The following is a 19,274-nucleotide window of genomic DNA, read 5'->3' as shown; positions in this document are numbered from 1 at the left end:
CATAAGGAGCTGTCGGTAAGGACTGATAAAAGAGACACCAAACAGGATGAGGAGCGGTGCAGGGGGGCCCCTAGGTCATTCCATAACTGGTTGCAGGCATTTTGTATATTCGCGGGGGTGATGGCTGAGAAGCACCCTGAGGGGTGTGGGGGCCTATTTCGGCACCTCGATTATATCTTGGAAGCTTACAAGAGCTTTGGGGGGCTGGGCTGGTACTATTACGACAAATCTTTTCATCAGAAGCTGTCAGTCCACCCCTCTTTAAGATGGGGTATGAAGGATGTCGGCCTTTGGCTGAACTTGATGTCCCCGCAGAGGCAGAATCCTGCTAGGCAGCCGGTGGTGAACACTCAGAATGCAGCTTATCGCAAAGGTTGTTGTTTCGCATTCAACGAAAGTCAATGTCGTTGGAATGCGGCTTGCCGTTATAAGCACGAATGTTCATTTTGCTCTGGCCCACATCCAGTGAGTAAGTGCTTTAGGAAAAATGCTACGGTAGGGTCAGGGCAAGTTCCAAAGGATATTTTTTCCAAAAAGCCTGCACGCTTGTGAGGCTGGAAAGAATGCTTCCGTGGTTGGACAGATACCAAAACAGGGAGAGGGCCAGTATTCTCATTGAAGGTTTTGAGAAGGGTTTCCCTTTGCCCCCATTTGTAGGGAAAGGATGTATAGAGCTTGGCAATCTGAAGTCGGTGGAAAACTTCCCACAGGTAGTTAGGGGCAAGATTTTTAAGGAAATCGAGCTGGGTAGGGTGGCAGGTCCTTTTGAGCATCCGCCTTTTGATAGTTTTCGTGTTTCTCCGCTTGGAGTGGTCCCCAAAAAAGAGCTGAATGAATTCCGTGTCATACACCACCTCTCTTACCCGAAAGGAAGCTCACTGAATGACGACATTGATGGAGATTTGTCTTCAGTGTCATATGCCACGTTTGAAGAAGCCATTGCTAAGATAAGGCTGTTTGGCCAAGGGGCATTGTTAGCGAAGGAGGACATTAAGTCCGCGTTTCGTCTTTTGCCTATATCACCTGTGGCATTTAATTCTTTGGGCTTTAAGCTGGAAGGTATGTACTTCTTTGACAAAAGCCTCCCTATGAGATGTTCTGTGTCATGTGCCTACTTTGAGGCGTTTTCTTCTTTTTTGCACTGGGTGGTAGCGGCTAAGTCGGGTAGTGTGGGAGTTTTGCATTACCTGGACGATTTTTTGTTCGTGGGCCCACCAGATTCTGTGGATTGTCTTAGTTTGTTGCAAATCTTTAGGGGAGTGGCGGAAGATTTTGGGGTTCCTCTGGCGGAGGAAAAAACTTGCTTGAATACTACAAAAATAATTTTTTTGGGCATTCACATTGATACAGATCGTATGGAGTTCTGTTTACCTGTGGATAAGGTGGCAAAGCTGAAATCTCTGGTACGGTTGTTTATGTCGAGGAGGAAGGTCCTATTGAAGGAGATGCAGTCTTTCTTGGGTTTGTTAGCGTTTGCATGCAGAATTATGCCCATGGGTAGGGTGTTCAGGCTTGAAGGCCCCCTTTTCCCACATCAGATTGACTAGTGACCTTCGGGAGGATTTGGCTGTTTGGGCGGAATTTCTCAAGGTGTATAATGGTCGTTCATTTTTTCAGGAGGATTTCATTTTTGCCCCTGACTTTCGTTTGTTTACAGATGCGGCGGGCTCTAGAGGCTTTGGGGCCATATGACAGACGCATTGGTGTTGTGCAGGATGGCCGGAGTCATGGAAAAGTGGAAAGCTGACAAAAAACGTGGTTTTGTTGGAGCTGTTCCCGAACTTATTGGCGTTGGAACTGTGGGGTGCATGTTTCACGAATAGAAGGATTCTGGTGGAAACTGACAACAAAGGGGTCTTGTTCGCGGTGAACTGCCTCTCATCCAAGTCCATTTGTGTGATTAGAGTGCTCAGGAGGATTGTCCTTTTGTGTTTACAGCTCAATGTATGGCTTAAGGCGAAACGCACACCGGGTGTCTTGAATAATCTGGCCGATGCTCTATCTCGGTTTTCAGATGGACCGTTTTCACCAGCTGCTGCCGGAGGCGGACGAAAAAGGTACGGAGATTCCGAGCCGAGTTTGGACAGTTGTTGGGATTTAGTCGAGAGGTCGATCGAGGGATCAGTGGCCCCGAGAACATGGGCGAGTTATTCTGCTGCCTGGAGGAGTTGATTGGCTTTCATGGAGGCAAAAGGCAAGTTGGAGGGTCGACCGGAGGAATGTCTGGTTCTGGAGTTTATGGGTTCTTTGATGCAGCGGAAACTTTCTTATAGTTATTTACGTAAGACATTGGCGGGCATCTCTTTTTTCTGCCGCCTGAAAGGTTTTCCGGCTTGTACGACCTATTTTTCGGTACAGCAAGCATTGAAAGGTTATAGGAGGAAGGTGGCGGTAACAGATGACAGGAGACCTATTTCTATTGAGTTATTGGGGGATATCTGCGGTATGACCTCATTAGTGTGTAATTCTGACTATGAAGCACTGTTGTTCAGAATGGCTTTTGTATTGACCTTTTTTGAGGCGCTCCGCATCTCTGAGCTGCTACCTTTGTCAAAGAAGACTGAGGGAGGCCTTTTATATGATCAGGTAGTGGTAGGCAGGGAAGATGTCCAGATTTGGTTACGTCGCTCAAAGTCGGACACTCTGGGGAGAGGTGTGGCAATTATTATTAAGGCTCAGCATAATCAGGGTGTTTGCCCGTTGGGCATGGTCAATCAATTTTTGGAAGTAAGACCGGTTGGTGGTGGGCGTTTTTTTGGTCCACATGGATTCCACTCCACTCACAAAATATCAATTCGATTTTGTTTTACGGAAATGCTTAGAGCGGCTGGGCTTAAAAAATTTTAGGTTTTCCTCACATTCATTCAGGATAGGGGAAGCATCAGAGGCAGCTAGTAGGGGATTTTCGGACAGGGTAATACAAAGTATGGGAAGGTGGAAATTGAAATGTTTTAAAGTGTATGTAAGGACTAACTTGTTTATTTGAATCCTTCAGGTTTTCAGCAAACAGTCTGGATCTTGGGCCACTCATATTTTGGAAAAGAATTAGAGGCTTGCAGTGGCACCAGCTGTACTTTAATTTGTCTAGATTGTTCCAAGTTTGGCCTCCTCCGTCCATCGTGGTTATTCACGCTGGGGGTAATGACCTTGGTAATATTAAAACTTTGGACTTACTATATAAGATTAAGAGAGATTTGCATTTATTTTCCCTCTCGTCTCCAGGGACAGTGGTGGTATTTTCTGAAATAGTTCCTCGGCTTCCTTGGCTTTCCTCATCGCAGAGGAAAGTCATAGAGAAGATGAGGAAAAGGGTAAATAGGGCAATGGAAAAGTTTATGCCGTCTATTGGCGGCTTGTCCTATAGGCATGTGGATCTGGAGGGTGGCATCCAGGGGCTCTATCGCCAGGATGGCATTCACCTTTCGGATGTGGGATTGATATTTTAAATCTAGGGCTGCAGTGTAGCATTGAAAGGGCCGCGGTGGTGGGGTAGGGCCGTCCTTGTTGCTCAAGCCCGGCTGGTGGGGACATTGTATTTCGTATGGTATTTTATGTTTATTGTTGCTCGAGTTGTTTTATAACTGAGCAATTATAGGTTATTTCGGTTTGAGTGTTTTTACAAGCAAGTAATTGATGATTCAATTGAATTGAATGATTCAACTATTCAAGTAATTGTTATGATTTAATTTATTTATTTAAACCAATAAAGAGTGCCGCGGCCTTTTCTTTGCCAAAACTGGGGTCAGTGTTATTATTCTAGTTAAGTTAAGTGAGATTATGCGGGAGTGTGGCCTACAATTCCAAATAAAAGGGGGCACATTATGTGGCCACTTGTGTGGGATTGTGGCCACCATTAGCAGTTCTGTCAGGTAAGCATAGGGGTATAGGTTTACAGGTTTAGGCTAGTAGGAGGTTAATTTTACCTGAGCATACAGCAGGTATCGGCCAATCGTTGTGCAGGGAAGGTTCTAGCAAGCTGGGGCAGAGGCTTTATAAGCTTGGTTTGGGCTGGGGTGCTTCCTTTTGCACCGAAGAGCACAAAGAAGAAAGTTCCCTGCCCCCCCTCCCTTTGTCGCGTGCACCTTTGTGTGGTTGGGTCACCCTAGTATACTAGGGGGGACATTGTATTTCGTATGGTATTTTATGTTTATTGTTGCTCGAGTTGTTTTATAACTGAGCAATTATAAGTTATTTCGGTTTGAGTGTTTTTACAAGCAAGTAATTGATGATTCAATTGAATTGAATGATTCAACTATTCAAGTAATTGTTATGATTTAATTTATTTATTTAAACCAATAAAGAGTGCCGCGGCCTTTTCTTTGCCAAAACTGGGGTCAGTGTTATTATTCTAGTTAAGTTAAGTGAGATTATGCGGGAGTGTGGCCTACAATTCCACAAGATATGTTTAAAGCTGTCAATTTGTCTTCAGAGTTACATATCTTGTGTGATCCATCAAAGCTTGCCACTCCTTATGTGGCACATAAGCTGAAAAATATCAATACCATCTGAAAAAGGCACTGAAATATCCACATTACAACACACTAAAACAAGACTGATTCATAAACTATAAGGTGACATCATTAAGAATCACGGTTTCAATTTATGCAGCATAATGCAGGTTCCTATTTTTATATTGTACATACCCGCTGTTTTTCTGGGTCAACAAAGCGAATTCCAAAGTAGTCCTTTTCTAACAAGTTGTAGTGGTTGTAGATATAGTCAATAAGAAATTGGCCTTTGGTCTCTTTCTGGAAAAGAAAATGTACTTATTAATTACAAGAACACACTCTGAAGTTTATTAGGTCAGATTAGTAATGCATAGAAATAAATGACTATGAAAAGCCTTAAAGGACGAATATGAGTTATAGAATGCAGCTGCCTAGCCACAGTACAAGAGGGATAGCACATATTATTTAACAAGCAAAAAACTGTGCAAAGTAAAGTAACCCTAATAACAACATATCAGATGGAATGGGAACATATCAGAGGAATCAGATGGAACATATCAGAGGATTCAGATTAGATAGGAAAAGATTGCTGCAGTTTATGTGGAAACTGGATAGGGGTGTATTTAAGCAAACATTACATGTGCACAATTTTTATTTCGTTTTATGATCAAATATTTTATTTTCAATACACTAAACATACACAGGAAGGCATGGATCCATAACAGGTTTTTTAACATGTTTTTCAATTATTATTCTGCAACTAAAGAGCTAAGCACATATCTCTGTCCATGCTATTAGACCTTATCAATCCTGGTGAAATATTTAACCACTTGCCAACTGCCGCACGACTATTTACGTTGGCAGTCAGCCCCTCACAGGCAGAGTGACGTAGGGCTACGTCGCTAGCCTGTAAGGGTTTTGGGAGCAAGCACGCGCCGCCGGATGCGCTCTCCTGCCCCCTGCTCGGTCACAGACCCGCTCAGCGCGTGTGCCCAGCGGGCCCGATGTCCGCTGGGCACTCGCGATCGTCCGTGACAGCGGGAGAAAGGCAGGCGGCTAATGTAAACACAGCCTCCTGTCATTCTCCCCGTTGATCACTGTTCTTACACATCAAGCCACAGCCAATCACAGTTAGAAACACGCCCCTAGGGACACACATAACCCCTCCCTCTCAAAAAAGTTAACCCCTTCACTGCCAGTGTCATTTTTACAGTAACAGTGCATATGTATAGCACTGATTACTGTAGTAATGTCACTGGTAACCCCAAAAGTGTCAAAAATGTCAGTCAAGGGTCCGATCTGTCCGCCCCAATGTCGCAGTCCCGCAAAAAAAATTGCAGATCGCCGCCATTATGCGTTAAAAAAAAAATGACAAAAATCTTTCCCTTTGTTAGTAAACGCAATAACTTTTGCGCAAACCAATCAAAATACGCTTTTTGCGATTTTTTTTTACCATATGGTAAAAAAAAAATTGGCCTAAAATGTTAAAAAATTTTGATTTTTACTTTTTTTGGGGGGGAAATTTCATATAAAAAAATGTGAAAAATATTGTTATTTTTGCAAAATTGACGCTCTTTTTTTGTTTATAGCGCATGATCAAAAAATCGCACAGGTGATCAAATACCACCAAAAGAAAGCTCTGTTTGTGGGGAAAAAAGGACGCCACATTTGTTTAGGTACAGCATCGCACGACCGCGCAATTGTCCGTTAAAGTCACGCAGTGCCGAATCGCAAAATAGGCCCTGGTCAGGAAGGGGGTAAAATCTTCCGGGGGTTAAGTGGTTAATTGTTTAGATCATTTTTTTTAAAACAAAGGACAGAATGTTTTAGGTACATAACAATGTATTCTGTAAACAAATGCATAGCTAGTTTATGATTATTCGAGAATTACATATACTGTATAATGCAACAGGTTCGTGATAGTAGACATTTGAAAAGCATTCCAATGTTTTTTTTTTATCTGTATGGTTGAATGTAACCTACGAACAGAAAGGTCCCCAATGTTGTAATGGATTGGCTGGTTGGCTGGAAGTGTATTTGCACCTCAGGTAACTTTCTGAACAAGCTGGGGGGAGCTTTACTCAGGAACTCCAACCAGACCAATAAAGGAGATGAATAAGAAGAGAAATACAGAAAGAAGTTACAAGTGAATGAGGTGAGTCCCACCCAAGTACCATCATTCCAAATAGCACACTCCTTTGTCCACAGAGGGTATCAGATGGTCTACAGGACATTAATAAAGCCTTCATCATGGTGGGTTATCCATGGATTCGAAATCTTTTTATATTTCAATATTTTTATTACGTTTTCATGGAAAAACAAGTCACAACAGTGCAAAATGTACCGTCAAGGCACTACCATACAATAAGAAATGGTACAGCATCTTCAAAACATTAAGTATAAAAATATAAGTGGAATACTGTCTTAAATCGTAATGTAAGTAGAGCCCCCAATCCTCCACTTTCAAGGTCGGCTGGCCCAGCCCCCCCCTCTGTCGCCCCTATGGGAATTTACTGCGCCCCGGAAGGAAGGCGGTCCCCCGATCCCCAACCCCAATGTCGCACACTTGACCAGGGGAGGCGTCCACCAACTGTCAGTGCGCTAGAATCCTTTCTGTGTATTCAATCAGGGCAAAGGCCTTGGTCCACAGCAACTGCGGACCAACCGCGGTCCTCTGTCATTAGATGCTTAGTGACAGGCTTTAGAACATTCAATCAAAAAAGAAAAGAAAAGAAAAGAAAAGAAAAAAGAAAAGGAAAAAAGAAAAAGAGATAACAGAGAGAACGAAAAGGGGGAAGGTGAAAGAGAGGGGGATGAAGAGGTAAGGTGGGATCCAGAAATAATGGAAGAAGGGAAAGAGCAGTAGGAAAGGAGTAGGAAAAGGGAGCATTAGCGGTGAGAAAAGAGGGTTCGACATCCAGGCTCATGTCCCCGAGTCGGGGTGTACTTTCAAGTCATGTGATCCAAAGGGTTCGAAATCTTTTTAAATGTGCTCACATTGTCATGGAAAAAAGCTGCAAACTTCTCACTGACCAGGTACCAAGCCATTTGTTGTTTAACTTGAGTAACCATTTTGGTATCAGACCAGTGGCGTAGCATTTTGTCAGCACCTGGGGCAAGGCGAGTAATTTGCATCCCCTAACCCGTGGACTTTTAGATACACCCCCCACTCTGTTCATACCCCCACCCTGATCACATCCCCAGATACCCGCCCCCACTCTGATCACACCCCACTGATACCCCCACCCTGATCACACCCAGAGATACCCCCCACTCTAATCAAACCCCCTGATTATACCCCCCCCCCCCCATTACTCCACTCTGATCACACCCTCAAATTCCCTTCACTACTCTTCTCACACCCCAAGATCCCCCACCAGATCCCTCCACTCTGATCACACCCCCAGGTCCCCCATCCCTCTACTCCTCTGATCACACCTCCAGATTCTCCCCCCCCCCCCCGATCCCTCCACTCTCATCACACCTCCAGATACCCAGGTAAGTATGAATCTGCAAAAAAAAAAAAATACTTCTCTTTTAAAGTGATTGTAAACTTCAGTTATGGTATCTGAGCAAAGCATGTACAGTGTATATCTGCAGTAATTACTTATCTCTCTCCAAAGCTCTAGGTGTTGTTTCTCTCTGTTGATTTGTTCCTCTGTTTCAGCATAAGTCACTTCTGAGAAGTTTTCCCAACACTTGAGATAAGTTTGTGTGTGTGTGTGGGTGGGAGCTCAGATCAGAGTTTGTTTATTCATAACACAGTTCTTTTCTAGTGTGAAGGGGGGGGGGTGTTCCTTTCCTCTAATCATCTCCCACACACTCTAACTGCAGTCTATCTGCCCCCTCCTCTGTGCTACTGATAGATGAAGGCATATTTTAACACAATTTGCACTTTTGAAGGGGTGTAGGGAAGAGAAGACTGCAGATAAACAAGTAAAATATATGTAGGAGGATTTGTTTAATCTCTATGTATAATCTGAGGCTGTTCGCTTCACTTCGCTGCATTCATGGGAATGTAATGTTTGGCACACAATAAATGTAGGATAGGCTGTGTCCCCAGACTTTAAATGCAAAGCTGTTGTGGCTTGAGTGTATTTTTAGAAGTCTACTCTGTCCAAAACTGGCATTTCTGATTTGGTTGGGCAGTGGTGAAATTAATCATCTGCTTGCTTTCTATATATCTTGGAGACTCCAGTATCATCAATTTTTTTCTGCAATACTTTGTGTCTGTGTCTCAGAAGACAACAAAGATTGAGTCACAACAGGATTCGTCATTTGTTTCTTCTACATAATAGGGAATCCAGCAAAATACAATCATTTGAGGTGTTTTTTTTTCTATCTGTAACAATCCTTATCCCTAATCAGTTTTCTTTTACACAAAAGCAAGGCGGACTGATGGGAAACTAGTCTTTTAGTTCTCATTCACATGGGCGCTGGGGCCTATACACTATGAATCAGTAGTTTGTATATGTGGCTGAAACCAAGTGCAGGCTGCCTATGTTACGCTATGGGGACGCAGCAGCTGGAACACAGCCACAGGTCCTAATATTAAAGCCTTGTGGGTGCAGGTGTACGGCCCTGAAGACACATAGCATGCATTTCGGGGCCACTCACCCACATCTGCACACCTGTCAAATTAGGACCTGCAGATGTGTTTGTACAGCCGCTGAGTTCCCATATAGTAATAGGCAGCTCCAGCCATTTTAACACACCACTTATTCACACAGCCAGAGTACCTGTGTGCTGCCTGCTTATGCAAGGTTGGGGGGTAGTAAAACCCAGTGGTTGAGCTATGCTTCTACTGCCCCCCAACCGCTACCCTCCTTAGCTGCAGAGGCAGTGGCTGGCAGCTGCGATGGCTTGCTTTGCGGCCACAGCAGGAATTATACTCCCTGTCAAATGCAACCCATTCAAATGAATGGCACGGCTTCGCTAGTGCTGGATTAAAGAGGATAAAGCAGGCAGTGAGCAGACAATACAAGGCCTCCTCACTGCCTCTCAAATATTTTGAAGAGTGATCTGAAGGCTGGTTGCTGAATGCTGTTCAGAGAGCAAAGCATGTGTGAACGAGCCCTTAAATATAATTTTTAATTATTTAAAAAAAAAAATAATTTTTATATCTTTTTAACAGCCCTCTTGGGGTGCTTTGGTGAAATATTATATGCTTAACCAGTTGCCGACCACCCCACATACATATACTATGGGGCGGCAGCTCCTACAGGTGAAATCACGTACCTGTACGTCGCTTGTTATTTCCATGTTTGTGATTGGACACAGTGGGAGCCAATCAGTGTGTCCCGCCGATCATTCCCGAGAGAGAGGCAGAATGGCTCTCTGCCTATGTAAACAAGGCAGATTGCCTTTAAGTGACAAGGGAAGACAGAGATCCTGTGTTCCTGTTAAGCAGGAACACAGATCTCTGTCTTTTCACAGTACAAGCACCTCCCCCACACAGTTAGAAAACACTCCCTAGGGACTCATTTAACCCTTTGATCACCCCTGATGTTAACCCCTTCCCTGCAAGTGTCATTAGTACAGTGACAGTGCATATTTTTCTAGCACTGATCACTGTATTGCTGTCACTGGTCTCCAAAAAGTGTCACTATGTGTCTGCAATGTCGCAGTAATCGCCGGCATTACTAGTAAAAATAAATAAATAAATAAAAATTCCATAAAAATATCTCATAGTTTGTAGATGCTTATTGGGAATTATTTTACCAAAAAACATGTAGCAGAATACATATTGGCCTAAACTGATAAAGAAGTTAGATTTTTTACATCTTTTTATTGGTTCTGTCTTATAGCAGAAAGTAAAATATATATATATATATTTTTCAGAATTGTCGCTATTTTTTTTGTTTATAGTGCAAACAATAAGAACCAAAGAGGTAATCAAATACCAGCAAAAGAAAGCTCTATTTGTGGGGAAAAAAATGACATCAATTTTATTTGGGTACAGCATCGCATGACCGCACAATTGCCGGTAAAGTAACGCAGTGCCGTATCGCAAAAAAAGGCCTGGTCATTAAGGGGGTAAAACCTTCCAGTCCAGAAGTGGTTAAAGTAACGCAGTGCTGTATTGCAAAAAAATTCCCTGGTCATTAAGGGGGTAAACCTTCCAGAGCTGAAGTTGATAAACAGACCCCTGATATCTCATGTTTGAGACAGATAAAAGTATTGAGGGCATAGATTTCTCAATCTTTTCTCTGGGGCCTCAGCTGCACTAAAGACTGAATGAACAGAAATCACTCTCTACAGAGGCTTTCTGTTCATTTATAAACTGAAACATTGTAAACACAGTTTACACAGCAGCTGAAAGCTGGTGGGAGGGAGAGGAGGAGAAGCCATCTGCACTGCTGGAGGAGCCATAAATGTATCTGTTTTAGGGACTGTGATCACCCCCCTCCTGCTTGTCAGGTGCCCGGGCACCACTGTTTAACTGATGATGCCCATGCCCTAAACAGGGGTGCCGGGAATACTGCCTTATTGGCAGCCTTTGCTCCACCCATCCAACAGGCATTGCAGCCAAGGATGCTAGCTCTTTATCAGGTCCTCCTCAAAGGTGACTTATGATTTTCTAAATATGAGCACTGGCATATTTGGGTAATGACATCACTAGTATCTCTGTCCCCTCTGTGTACATTCAAAATTTGGCCAGGGAATCTCCAACAGCCAACAGTTGAATGGGACCAGGAGTCAGCAAAGAAGCTTTGTGCGAGAAGTTGTCACATTCATGATTGCTTCCCAGAAAAGACATGCCCAACTCTAAACACTGGCATCTCTGTACACCGCTGAGAGCTGATCTCATTTGCTATTTCCTGACCTGCAAATAGGCAGTGTCACAGACAGTGCCGGGACAAGTTCATCTAGAGCCTAGGGCAAACATGTCAAACAGAAAAAAAAAAAAAAAAAATTGAGCACTTATCTATATACTTACCCCCTAAGCATAAATTCCCCCCTCCTCCCAGTACAAATCTGCCCCCCCACTGAAACCCCCCCTGCCAGCACAAATCTTTATCCCCCCCATTTCCCCACCAAGCCCAAATCCTCTCTCTCACCAAATCCGCCAAGCACAATCCCCCCCCCCCCCAAACAAGTCTCCCCTCCTAGCAAAAATCCTCTACCCCTCAAATTTCCCCTCCAAGCACAAATCCTCTCCCCCCCCCACTCCTGCTCCCCCCTTCTAGCACAAATCAGCCTCCCCCAAATTTCCCTCTTAGCACAAATCATCTCCAAGCATCTCTACTAGCACAAATTGCTCCCCCCCCCAAAAAAAAAGTCCCCTACTAGTGCAAATCCTCTTATTTTTTGCCACCCTCTGACTTCCCCCTCCCAACACAAATCCCCCCTCCCATCTCCTCGCCGCGCCCCCTCCACCCCCACCTCACATGATAGCCCAGTGCAGTTGCCCCCTCCTGCCCACCCCTTGTCACATCCCTGGTCACAGGTTCTTAAAGTGACAGTAGTAAAAACAAACTAAATTTGCGGCATGTCACAATACCGTTACCAAAACTGGTACAAATTCTTGAATTCGGTGCAGGTAGTTTTAAAAGGAACAGCCACCACAAACTTAATGAATTGAAATGTTTTATTGAGTTGCCCAGAATGTCTTTATTCTAGTACCTAGACCACAACTTTAAAGCGGAGTTTCGACCTCAAATACCTTTTTTAACTAAAAATACCCCTATAATACTAACCCATTGCCCTTTACAGAACCGCTATTCTCATACTTACAAGGTGTAGAGTATTGGATTTTAGTCAAAATCTTACTTTTAAAAACGCTGTCTGGGCGTGGCCATCTTGGATGTGGGCATCTGATGCCGCAGTGTAATCTGCTGTGTCCTTCTTCCTGATTCCAGGGAGTGTTCTGGGAGTTCTTCCTGATTTCCAGCCTCCTGGGAGTGATGACAAACAGCTCCCAGGATGCAATGCAAAGGTGGAAGTGATGTCGGTGGCCGCGGCCACAGAGGGGGGAAGAAGGAGGAAGTACAATCAAAAATGCCCTGAAAATAACGCAAGGGACCCCCGAGAAAAATTGAAAATGCCCAATTGTGGATCAGCATAGCGAGCACTCCAGGAATCACTAAAGTTGCAAAATAGGCCGGAACTCCGCTTTAACTTGCCAGAAGCCACATAAAGCATAGTTTTTATTTTATTCTTAATGATGTTAAACATATTTTGTAATTGACAACAGACAGGAAATATTTACTCATAAATTAGCATGCAGGTGCATTCATGAGGAAATGTGGAGGAAAGCACGTGGATTTGCCAGGCATAACCTCACCAGAGAAAACAGGGAAAGCAGATCAGCAGAAGAGTCCACCTCATCTGCTGCCTGATTAATGGCTCGCATATAATGTACAGCTGAAGTCATCTCACAAATCCCTTAAGCATAGAGCAGGCATATGGTGAGTGAATTAAAAGGATTTTGCCGTTTGTTTTGTGCTTTGGTATTTACAGGATTTCTTAGGCAATTAAAAAGCTACGATTCCCAAATAAACACCGACTTATACTGAGTGATGAAATGTGGTATAAAAGTCGAAATCCCTTTGATAGCAAGCTTGGCACAGAGGAAGCTATAATTTCACTTCTGCAGTGCGTAACATCTACTACTAAACCCATAAAACACACATTTCTTAAAGGTAAACATATATTATAATCTGGCCTATATTAAAGCCACTTATAACATTTTCAAAAATACCGTTTGCGCAAATATTTCAGCAGTCCAACAGAAGTAAGGATAACAAAAACAATGTTCTGCTTTACAAGACAAATTGCTTGTTAGAAATTTAAATTTCTCAGCAAACATTATCAACCCTGTCTAGTTACCATCTGTGGGCAAAAGAACACCCTCCACCCCTACATTATGGAGAGGAGAAGAACAGGGTGTGTTCTGTAGTTCATATACAAATCCTGTGAGTGACAACGCTGCTCCTATAGATACACTACAGTGAGTGAGCGTTGTCACCCTGGATGGTTATTGGCAAGATCACAAGGTAAAAATAAAGGAAAAGGCCAGAAAAAAAACAAATGTAGCCAATACATAAGGACTGGTAATCTGCAACATATACAATTCTTTTTGGATTCAAGTACACCTAAAATCAACAATGGACATATAATTGTAAAATTCAAATGCTGGGAAAAAGCCTGGAAATAGTGGTTTCCATTGATAGCAATAGAAAAGAGGGAGGTTGTATTTTTTATTTTTTTTAAACACTGGCTATCTAGCTCAGAGATTCGTCCCATTCTTTGTTATAGATGCTAGCCAAATGTTAGAAACAAACGAAACTACCAGGTCAAGTCCAAAAAGCAGAATAACTATCTCTCAAAATTCCCACCTGTAAAGTACAAATAGAGATGTACTAGCTATAAAAACAAAATGCAGCGCTTCAAAATAGATGAAATGAAATATCAGGTGTATAAAAAGTCCCAAAGTAGTAATTCATCTCAGAATCTTCCACCACAGTGTATAATTCATATAAAGGTGTAAACACGATCCTCCACCATCACCAATAAACACACTGACTCTTACCGCATGCTGTGGACCAATATTTCCACAATGGTCTAATGCACATTGAGTGATTAAAAGAGGATCACACAGCCTCTGATCCAGATGAATCCTAACAGCCAATGACGCTCATTCACATCCAAGGTTGGGTACATAACAGCCAAAGACGCTCATCCACATCCAAGGTTGGGTACATAACAGCCAAAGACGCTCATCCACATCCAAGGTTGGGTATATAACAGCCAAAAACGCTCATCCACATCCAAGGTTGGGTACATAACAGCCGAAGACGCTCATCCACATTCAAGGTTGGGTACATAACGGCCAAAGACGCTCATCCACATCCAAGGTTGGGTACATAACGGCCAAAGACGCTCATCCACATCCAAGGTTGGGTACATAACAGCCAAAGAAGCTCATCCACATCCAAGGTTGGGTACATAACAGCCAAAGACGCTCATCCACATCCAAGGTTGGGTACATAACAGCCGAAGACGCTCATCCACATTCAAGGTTGGGTACATAACGGCCAAAGACGCTCATCCACATCCAAGGTTGGGTACATAACGGCCAAAGACGCTCATCCACATTCAAGGTTGGGTACATAACGGCCAAAGACGCTCATCCACATCCAAGGTTGGGTACATAACAGCCAAAGACGCTCATCCACATCCAAGGTTGGGTACATAACAGCCAAAGACGCTCATCCACATCCAAGGTTGGATACATAACAGCCAAAGACGCTCATCCACATCCAAGGTTGGGTACATAACAGCCAAAGACGCTCATCCACATCCAAGGTTGGGTACATAAAAGCCAAAGACGCTCATCTACATCCAGGGTTGGGTACATAACAGCCAAAGACGCTCATCCACATCCAAGGTTGGGTACATAACAGCCAAAGACGCTCATCCACATCCAAGGTTGGGTACATAAGAGTCTGCAGCCAACCTCTAAGCGATGTACTAGAGATAATGGAATTGTTTACACCATATTTACTTTTATTCTCCCAGTCCTGAACCCTCCTTATATATTGCTGAAGAACATCTGGCATGTGCCAATATTAAATATATAGAGAAAAGACTTGGACCCATGTCACACTAGCAATTCTGCCACATCCACTAACCCTCTTCTTTTGTGCCCCTGCCTTGTAAGCCAAACCAACAAGATGTTACCCCATTACTACATGATTATGCAGCATATTGGCCAGCAAGGGAGCAACTTCTATTAGGTGGAGTGGCAGCTGCACCTCAAGGTGTGGCCAGCAACATATTTACCATGGGCCTCGTGATAGCCAGAGATGGGCAGATATTCACCCAAGGATGACAAGCGTCACAGAAAAGTATCAGACCCACTTGCAGGGAGATCACGCTGCTGCTCTAAGCAATTTGACTCCATATGTGACCTTGGTTTCCTTCTATGCTCATTGTTGGCTACCTCCTGACTCAGGATCTAGCCCCCTGATATATAAAGAACGGCAAAACCTTGGTCTCTTAGGGAGAGGTAGGGTTATAGGGGTGCACCCAGGGGGTTGATATTCTGTCTCTATCATTTAAAATACACCTATGATTACAATTATAGACCCTTCATTTCTTTGTAAGTTGGCAAACTTAAAAAATCTGCAGGGGATCAAATAACTATTTTCCTCATATCCTATATGATAGTATATTTACAATAGTCTGAAAGAGAGTCATACTAGTATTGTTGATTGTATGAGCCCCTAACACCTACAAGTCCTTTTTTTTACTTTTGCTTTTTGTCTGCTAGGAGTTTTCGACATACTGTATTTGTGCTAACCATTCTCAAGGCCAAGGCTTCAAACAAAAAATACAATATAAAACTGAAAGAAGTTCCGGCTTTCACTAACTATGCTCAATGTAATACATAATTTTCCTATTATGCAAGGTAACAGGTTTGTTTAGGAGCAGCATGGGTAAGAAGCACCTGAAGAAGAAGACTCCGCCTCTGAAACGCGTTGTCCGGAGCAACCAGCAGAAGCAGCATACCCCCTTGGATCTCTCCACTCCGTAGCCCCATACTGTGTATAGCCTCGGCCGAGGCTAAGGCTAACCTTCCCGGCGGTGTATGACGGCGGACTGGTGCGCAGGCGCACTAGTATCGGCATGTAGTGACCTGGTGGGGGGGAGCCGAAAGCAGGAAGCAATAGAGAGCGGGCTGGTAGCGGCGGTTGCTGCGATAGAGGAGACCAGAGGACTACCCGGAGGGACGGGAGGAGCGAGAAGCTTCTGTTTATGTGCTGAAGTGCTTGTCCTATAAGGATGGAAATGTGAGTGCAACTTAAAGCGGTAGTATCCCGCTTTTTGACACTTTTACCTACAGGTAAGCCTATAATAAGGCTTACCTGTAGGTATAATTAATATCTCCTAAACCGGCACGGTTTAGGAGATATTTGCAGTGCATGCAGCCGCTCACGCGAGCGGCGCATGCGCTCTGAAGGTCCGGGGGGACCTTCAGTTTTCCTAGCCGGCAGCTTGCCGGAAAATCACTCCCGCGCGCATGCGCGGGAGTGACGTCATCGCGGCTCCGGCCAATCACAGAGCCGGAGCCGCCGAACCCAGAAGAGACGCTTCCGGATCATGGCGGCGCCCGCAGCGATGTCCGGGGGTCCGCGTCGGGGCTTCGTTCTAAGGTAAGTAATGCATAATGAGCTAGTGTGCGATGCATACTAGCTCATTATGGCTTTGTCTTGCAGGTTTTTTTTTTTTTTCATTTTCGGGTTTACAACCGCTTTAACTGTTTTGTATTGTCCCCTATTAAAGCGATATTATCCGAGGTCTGCGTATGCTTCCCTTCTTTACAGTTTTGGAACATGGGTAAGAAGCACATGCCTACTTTCTTCTTTGCAACCCTGTTCTCTGTGGAGCAGAAGAAAAACTTACTTCCAGTTATGCAGGCACAGATAACCCTTCCCTCTACCTCCCGGTAAGGTGGGATATCAATCTTCGAGCCTGAGTGCTGTCACATAGGATTCAGTCCTTAAAGTTGTTCTAAAAGGCAGAAGGTTTTTTACCTTATTGCATTCTATGCATTAAGGTTAGAAAGCTTCTAGGTGCAGTTCCCCCCATCCCCCCACTTATTTTTACCCGAGCCCCATTCTCAATCCAGCAATGTGCATGAGAGCAATGGTTCTGCAGGGTCACAGCCAATGAGGAGACAGCAGGGGGCAAAGCTGAGCCTTGCTCTGTGTATAAATGCACAATGTCCATTCACAGGAGTGTGGCTCAGAAGCAAGCCTGTTCAAGTGCCCATTAGCAAGAGGCTTGCTATCAGGGGCTGTTGACAGTGAGGAGGAGCCAGGACCACCGGTGGGGGACCCAAAAAGAAGAGGATAAGGGCTTTTCTGTGCAAAACCATTGCACAGAGCAGGTACATATGTTTGTTTTTTGGGGTTTTTTTTAATAACCTTTGGAATCATTTTAACTCTAGGTGCTGAATGATAACACAATTTTTACCACAAGGATCAATATATATGAAATATTCAATTCAAGCAAGCATAAAATAAATTAATTTATGTTTAGAACATGTCTCTTTAAGTCAACCTTGAACTTTTTTGCTTTTTGTTTCATACTTGTATACATGCTTTTATTCTTAGGAATTCTTTTCAAACAGTATAAAACACAAGATTTACATAAAACAATGTTGCCCAAAAAAGATTTTCCATGAGTCGTTTTCAGGTGAGAGCGTTTTATGTAAGTCTTGTTGCCAGCTTTAAACTATTTTTATTCTTTGGAGATCTCTTTAACTTGTTCCCATCCGCGCTACAGCCTATATACGGCTGCAGCGCGGACTCGAATTTTCGGGAGGCCGTTTTTAAACGGCCTCCCAGTGACACGCCCCCCGCGCGCTCCCGCGAGCGCGCATCGGGGAGAATCTGTGTCGGCCGTGTCCCTTGGACACGGCCGATCACAGATCGTGGTGAATGGCCAATCACAGCGGCCATTCACCACGTGATCGGACCATCCAATGAGAGATGATCTCATATGTAAACATATGAGATCATCTCTCATCGCCGGCGCTCCTTCCTCACACGGAGCCTGCAGTGTGAGGAAGGAGGGGGAGCCTCACAGCGCTGGGGACACAGAGACATGTAATCAGGGCACTGATCACCAGTGCCCTGATTACTAAAAGGTAAAAAAAATACACAAATTGCCCCCAACAGTGCCCGCCATCAGTGTCCCCCATCAATGCCCACAATCAGTGCCCATAGTGCTGCCAGTCAGTGCCCATCAGTGCCTGCTCATCTAGGCACTGATGAGCACTGACTGGCAGCACTATGGGCACTGAGTGTGGGCACTGATGGTGCTGCCCATCAGTGCTCATCAGTGCCGCCCATCAGTGTCCATCAGTGCCATCCGCCAGTGCCCATCAGTGCCGCCTCTCAGTGCCCATCAGTGCCGCCCGTCAGTGCCGCCTCTCAGTGCCCAGCGTGCCACCTCTCAGTGCCACCACTCAGTGCCCAGCAGTGCCACCTCTCAGTGCCCAGCAGTGCCGCCTATCAGTGCTCATCAGTGCCGCCTATCAGTGCCGCCTATCAGTGCTCATCAGTGCGGCATATTAGTACCTCCTCATCAGTGCCCATAAGTGCCACCTCATCAGTGCCCATAAGTGCCACCTCATCAGTGCCCATCAGTGCAGCCTATCAGTGCCCATCAGTGCAGCCTATCAGTGCCCATCAGTGCAGCCTCATCAGCGCACATCAGTGAAGGAGAAAAATTTATTTTCAAAATTTACTCGCAGAAAATAAGAAAAACTTTTTTTTTTTTCAAAATTTTCTGTCTTTATTCTTTTTTTTTGTAAAAAATAAAAAACCCAGAGATGATTAAATACCACCAAAAGAAAGCTCTATTTGTGTGAAAAATATGATAATAATTTCATATGGGTACAGTGTAGCATGACCGCGCAATTGTCAGTCAAAGTGTGACAGCGCTGAAAGCTGAAAATTGGCCTGGATGGGAAGGGTGTTTAAGTGCACAGTAGGCAAGTGGTTAAATGAAATAACATTGTTGCACTTTGTTGCACTATTAGAGTGTTTCTCTCTTTTATTATATCTTTGGGTGGATTATCTTGCACTGAAAATTGTATTGCGAATCTAGTTTGCTGAGAGATTTAGTGCATATTAACCTCTATAAATGCAGTGAGGTCCTACATTTTGGTGAGTGTGCATTTGGATTACCTTTTGACGGTGGTGACCTTTTACAAATAAAGAACATCTATTATAATATGCTCATTTGATCTATTTTATATCTTGAGGTAGATATCTGGAGTGGTGGCACTACAAAATACATTGAAGTTGA

The 19,274-nt window shown here is 44.0% G+C and overlaps 1 protein-coding gene across 2 annotated transcripts in view; it reads right to left on the bottom strand.

Moving 5' to 3' along the window:
* FRMD3 (FERM domain containing 3) overlaps positions 1–19,274 on the bottom strand; it is a 351,054-nt gene that overhangs the window by 176,674 nt on the left and 155,106 nt on the right. Inside the window, exon 2 of one of the 2 annotated variants that reach the window (XM_082260117.1) lies at positions 4,644–4,748. In XM_082260117.1, the coding sequence (XP_082116243.1) occupies positions 4,644–4,748 (105 nt within the window). Of the gene's footprint in view, positions 1–4,643; positions 4,749–19,274 lie in introns of those variants that run through there. The other variant, XM_082260118.1, reaches the window with a different exon arrangement.

The sequence above is a fragment of the Pelophylax lessonae genome, assembly GCF_965119305.1.
Source record: "Pelophylax lessonae genome assembly, chromosome: 1".
In the NCBI taxonomy this organism is placed as follows: Eukaryota; Metazoa; Chordata; class Amphibia; order Anura; family Ranidae; genus Pelophylax; species Pelophylax lessonae.
Note: the sequence above shows the minus strand (reverse complement) of the source record. Positions and strands in the feature narration are given on the sequence as shown.